This window comes from Cottoperca gobio, chromosome 7, assembly GCF_900634415.1.
Source record: "Cottoperca gobio chromosome 7, fCotGob3.1, whole genome shotgun sequence".
In the NCBI taxonomy this organism is placed as follows: domain Eukaryota; kingdom Metazoa; phylum Chordata; class Actinopteri; order Perciformes; family Bovichtidae; genus Cottoperca; species Cottoperca gobio.
Genome location: NC_041361.1, coordinates 9,857,111 through 9,863,056, shown reverse-complemented (window position 1 = coordinate 9,863,056; position 5,946 = coordinate 9,857,111). Strand labels below are relative to the sequence as shown.

The 5,946-nt window shown below is 36.9% G+C and overlaps 1 protein-coding gene across 1 annotated transcript; it reads left to right on the top strand.

Moving 5' to 3' along the window:
* Positions 1-299: 299 nt before the first annotated feature.
* On the top strand, positions 300-4,867 carry copz1 (COPI coat complex subunit zeta 1). Its single transcript, XM_029436623.1, has 10 exons — positions 300-442; positions 923-991; positions 2,072-2,153; positions 2,250-2,341; positions 3,162-3,217; positions 3,308-3,385; positions 3,515-3,566; positions 3,648-3,686; positions 4,309-4,388; positions 4,540-4,867. Exons 1-9 carry the CDS (start codon positions 335-337, stop codon positions 4,354-4,356), a joined length of 624 nt encoding a protein of 207 aa, XP_029292483.1. The 5' UTR covers positions 300-334; the 3' UTR covers positions 4,357-4,388; positions 4,540-4,867.
* Positions 4,868-5,946: the final 1,079 nt, after the last annotated feature.

Below are 5,946 nucleotides of genomic sequence, written 5' to 3'. Positions count from 1 at the left end.
CTGATTACTGTCAAACCTTTATTAAAAGTACTTCAATATAGCCTTACCTTACATTTAGATAAGAAACTGTAATTTAATGACTTATGACATGACACGGTTGGAGCATAAATAAGGTTCATGGAGAATATACAATGTTGGACTTTACCTGAGGGGCATTACAAAGTTGCAACTTTCCCCACTGAAGGGACATATGTGTTACAGATGCCGTTGAATGTTCTTGATGATTAGCCCTATACATTTAATTTCGTCATAAATGAAATGTACCGTATTTCCTTTCCTGGCTCCGCGCCCTGAACTGCTCTTTGCCCTGTATGCACAGGCTCTGCGTCAGCCAATGGGAACGCGCCTCATTTACTGTACGTATTACGTAGCCGCAGCAGTATTAGCTAGTAGCTTGCTAGGTGGTTTGCTAACAAGAAAGAAGATGGACTCTCCCATACTGGTATTGTATTCATTTGGAACACTATACGTGCCTTTTAAGCTTTCAAGTATACATATTTTACATAACCATATGTTGTTGTTTCTCGAAACGTAGCGAAATTTGGTAATTTAGCTATCGCGCTAACTCGACAGGGAGCTAGTTAACTAAAGTAAACGGGTTAGCTGTGTTGGCTAACCAGCTAGCCTCAGAGAAGTTAGCTTAGTGTGTCTGTTTGTTGGTGATGTGGAAGTGTCATGTCTTCCTCTTGACTTCGCTAATAAGTAGTCGTTATTACTCATTGTATCACATTAGTGACTCTGATCGGATTGTGTTTGTTTCATTCATCCCTTGTTAGCGCATCATTCGCCGACCTGTCAGAGTTTGGTGTTATCAGATGTTATTTTCCTATTGTTGACTTCGAGATCTGTTTGATCATTTCAGTCATTTATGAGTGATACTTGCGTATGTTGATTGAGTGCTTAAAGTCTTCTATCCTAACAGGAACCATCCTTGTACACTGTCAAAGCAATTCTGATTCTGGATAACGATGGAGACAGGCTTTATGCCAAGGTATGATTAAGACAATTGTTCAACAAAATTTCCCTCATTAGTTAAACTTTCCTTAAGCGTTTCCTGGCTGAACTTCTTGGTCCTGTGCCAACTGCAATAAAGGATGATCCTGGTCATATTCTATATTTCTTCTTATCAACAAATCCCACTCAACAGTAAACCACACTAGTTTTGCACATTACCTTACACATACATTTTACACTACCCTCATTCCCACTAAACCAAAGTCTCTCTAGGTTTATAATAATTTTTATATAAGTATCTGTATATATTGATTTTATTTTTGTTCTATGCTTTTTTAAATATATGTATATATGTTATATGCTTGGAGTTATATTACATTTCATTGTGCAAGCCTGTGTTGTAACAAAATGATAAAATAGGGTTGCAAAGGGTCACGTTTTTGCACAATTTCAATATAAAGAGTGTACCTTTTTTAATAGTAATTTTTAATAGTAAACATTGATTTAACTTATTTGGGATAAACTACACATTACAACAAGCAATACTTGGTCTTATGGCATGTTTTGGTTAGAAGTTTAAATAAAATGTAACCTTGTAACCAAAAATGAATGTACCCTACTATCAAGTATTATCTCTGATGCCAAAACCTATTTTAGCTTATACCTCTCTGCAATACACCTAAGGTTTTGTCTCAAAACGATATAAACGCATCAAAGAGTCACACTGTTGCATTCTGCAAAATGTTCCTTAATTACCTTGAAGATGGGCACTACAGTTTATTTTGAGTAAATTCCACATGCACTGTCTCAATGCTGTAATTACTGTCTAGTGCAGCAACAGTGCCCCGTTGTTTTAGGAAATTATTTAACCTTTAGAACATCTTTTTATTTACTTGTTGGAAAGAATGGGCTTTGGACTGAGTGTCACAGACTGGCTGTGAAAGTATTTAGAGGTCTAATGTTTTGGTCTTTTTATTGGATTTATTGACAATAAGAAAAATATAGAATATCTCCAACCTTATCCTATTCATCAAAATTCAAAGTAGTTAAAGTGTGCTCTGGTTATAGATTTACATATCAACATATAATAACGTCTTCACTTTAAATCCATCTGCAGTATTATGATGATACATACCCGACAGTGAAGGAACAGAAGGCGTTTGAGAAGAACATATTCAACAAAACACACAGGACTGACAGTAAGATATGTTTACTACACAAATACAAGTCACTCTCCTGCCTCAGTTTATGTTTAATAACCTACATGTTTACTTTGTGTGTGTGTGTGTCATCAGGTGAAATTGCATTACTGGAGGGCCTCACTGTTGTCTACAAGAGCAACATAGACCTCTTCTTTTATGTGATCGGAAGTTCCCATGAAAATGAGGTAAGCCTAATTTTAGGATTTTTATAATGAACCGTTTTTGAGAAAGACTTGTAACCCCAATAATGAGCAAAGTCACACAACCATAAATCTACAAAAGTGTTAATAATACCATTTTGTGTTTTACAACTTGGGGTGCTGGCTTTAATCGTATGAGATGAAACAATAATTTGTGATAATTGTGTTTTCTTTAATTTATGTAGACAACAGATAAATAATTCAGATTCAGATCAAAAAATAATAATATTCAGATTTTAATTTTCATAAAAAATTCTCAACAACATAATGACCTAGTTTACATTTATCAAACATTTTTTAGCTTTGACTTAACGAGCAAATGTTTTCTCTTTTGAGCTATTCAACAGTGCTGCCTCACAGCTCTGACTTCTTTGGGATCATTCGGGATATCAATATTGTGTATCATACAGAGCATGTTGCTATAAAACCTAAATAATAGTGTGTCTCAATGTGAACATATCTGTATATTTAGGTTTGACAAGTTTATTTATGTATTAATATATTACAAACAATTAATATTTGTAATTAAAGTAACTTCATCCATTAAAAAATAGGGTGTTATTTATTTATACTTTATATTTATACTTTTCATGTAGTTTTTTATAACATAATAGTTAAGAGCCTGCACAGATGGACACCAAGTTTGACTTAAGTAGAAAATGAAAGACATTAAGAAAATATAGTTAAACCCATAAGTGATTACACATGTTATTTCATGAGTGATTTTTTTCCAGATGATAGAAAAACAATGTGGTCTAATTAGACCTGAACAAAATCTAATATTTTATTCTATTATTCTCAACAGCTTATGCTTATGGCTGTTCTAAACTGCCTTTTTGATTCGCTCAGTCAGATGTTGAGGTAAGTTTTGGCAGTTGTTATTTATTCTGCAACACTTCAACTCATTTATTTAGTCTCATTTATTTATGCGTGTGTCTTTTTACTTTGCAGAAAGAATGTTGAGAGAAGGGCTTTGTTGGAGAATATGGAGGGACTCTTCCTGGCCGTGGATGAAATTGTAGATGGAGGGTATGCACAAATTGAGCGGCTTGAAACTTTGGATGCCAAGCCTTGTTAAAAAGACTACAGTGTTAGTACAGCATTTTTTTTTCTCTGGGATTACTAATCATTTGTCTGTCTCTCTGCTGCCTCCTGCAGGGTGATTCTGGAGAGTGACCCACAACAAGTTGTGCACCGTGTGGCTCTCAGAGTAAGCTCCTCTCCTCTCCGAAATATTGCATATATGATGTTGGTTGTGCTGGATGTAAACATAATATAATTGTTCCTGTAGGGGGAAGATGTGCCTTTGACAGAGCAGACAGTCACCCAGGTGAGAAAAACATTCCTTGCTCCTCTCTCTGCTATAATGTTTAAAAGCCCCATTAGATTATTGACTGTTAAAGCTCATTACTTCAGAACCTATGGATACAAGGGCATTGTTATAACATCATTCTCCTCTACTCCTACTTTGTCATGCGCCTCTAGGTTGTCATATATTGTGTTATCTGCCATCCATAACACTATACATGCTTACTAATTATTTAGTGTCAAAGTATTGGTAGCAAATGATGGTTCCTGTCTTTCAGTTCTTACACAAGTCTGCCTGAGTGTGAGCTCCTCTTGATTAATGTTGTCATTTAAGAGGCCTGAGACTGGCTACCGCCATCCCTCCTCTGGCCGTGATTAATAACTGTCCCCTATCCCCATACTTTATGGTTATGATTCACCTTTCATTCAATGAATTAAAATGATTAATTAGATTTTGCATATTTTTCTATATTTAAGAAAAATATATAATATATAATATAATATTCCCTTCACCTCAACAAGATGCCACTCTTTTTTTCTTTCAAGGGTTTATGTTATGCAGTAGCCATTCTTATTCTGGCCAGTACAGTTAAAGTGTTCTTGTTGGAGTGATCTGCTTATTCAAACCGAGCTTTCTTCCACAGGTTCTTCAGTCTGCCAAAGAACAGATCAAGTGGTCGCTTCTACGATAGTCACCGCTGCACCGGTCTACCAGTGAGCCGCTGTATGTCCCAGTCTTTTGTGGCACTGATCCGCATTCTCCTTTTTCCTCTGATTTCCACTCCTTCAATCAAAGCTGTGAGGAGTACCACTGGCTGATCCAGTCACACTCCCAGGACTACTGCTCAATTTTGTTCTTTATTCTATTTTCGCAGGCTTATATTGTATGACATAATCAACATGAGGATAAGATATGATGTACATTCCAGTACGAAGACCAACCTGTTTTGTTTTGTTTGCTTTTTCATTACATCATATGGGTGTTTTATTAAACCAATTTATCTGTCTATAAAACATTGATAAGCCTCATCATAGCCTGTGGCAACATTCCTTGTGTCTCCTTACACAAGAACTGTACAAAGTATTGAGGCACTATCTCTTATCATTTAATTTACATGGATATTGTGATTATAACGTGTACAACTCGTACTGTAGTAATACCACTGATCACATGTTTTTAATAAATTTTGTCCGGAGATCTTCCATTCGTCAGATACTTATAATACATGTTTGTTGACACTGATATGTGGACAGCAGTGATGCGTCCAACACTACCTTCTGTGTGTTGAATGTTGCGTTCTTCACACATGCGTAATTGTTGTAAACTGTAGACTAGCTTTCTTTGTGTTAATATGGTTTGTCGTACTTTATATGTCTGCAAATGTAGTTGGCTTTTAAGAGTTAGTATTTCCTTATTTCAGAGCTGCCATGCTGCGTGTTCTTTGTTCTTCAAGACCACAACAAGAGCCAGAGACTCTAGAGCAAGGGCGCCATCTCCTGGCGTCTGCAGCAAAGTGCGAGGCTGAGGGACATAAATACTCGAGACAAGAAGGTAGAGAGGGGAGGAGACGCATTCATGCTGCTATGATCAGGAGCTTACACTGTGCTGTATTGCTGTGACATGCAAATAGGTTTTATGGAGTCATACTTGATTCATTTCTGCTCTGTAGAGAGGAGAGCCACTGTGCAGCATGAATTGTGTGCTTCAGTGTATGCACCCCCACTTTACACACTAACCTCGTATTCTATTGTAATGCAAATGAAGGATACACTTGAGAGAGAAATGGATGTGAGAAAGGGCAATACATCATGTTGGTACCTGATCTGTATTACAGGAGGAGACATGATATATATGCATTCTTCCAGCTAGGTATCCACACATGTTCTCATGATGATCACGTGAAGGTATTTCTTGCTAGAAGAGATTTGTGTTGGGGCGAGAACAGTTCCAGCCATGCCTAATTCAAACCGTAGGTAGCCGGGATTGTTACAAATCATGCCTCCTCTTTCCGTGTCTGTACAATTGTACAGACACCACCACCTACTGTACTCAGGCCAACTGACGTGTCACAGCGTGCTGAGTCAAAGGTCATTAAGCTACTGTTTGTAGCCTTTTCACAAACTGGCATATAACTAGTTTGCCTTTTCTCACTTTCTTTCTCCTATTTAAATCCATAATGAGTCATTTGGCGTAGACAACATAGTGTGAAGTAGATAAAGTGAATGCTCTTGATGTAGAGATGTCTATGGCCTGGAGCGGTTTGTGGAAAGGATCACACAGA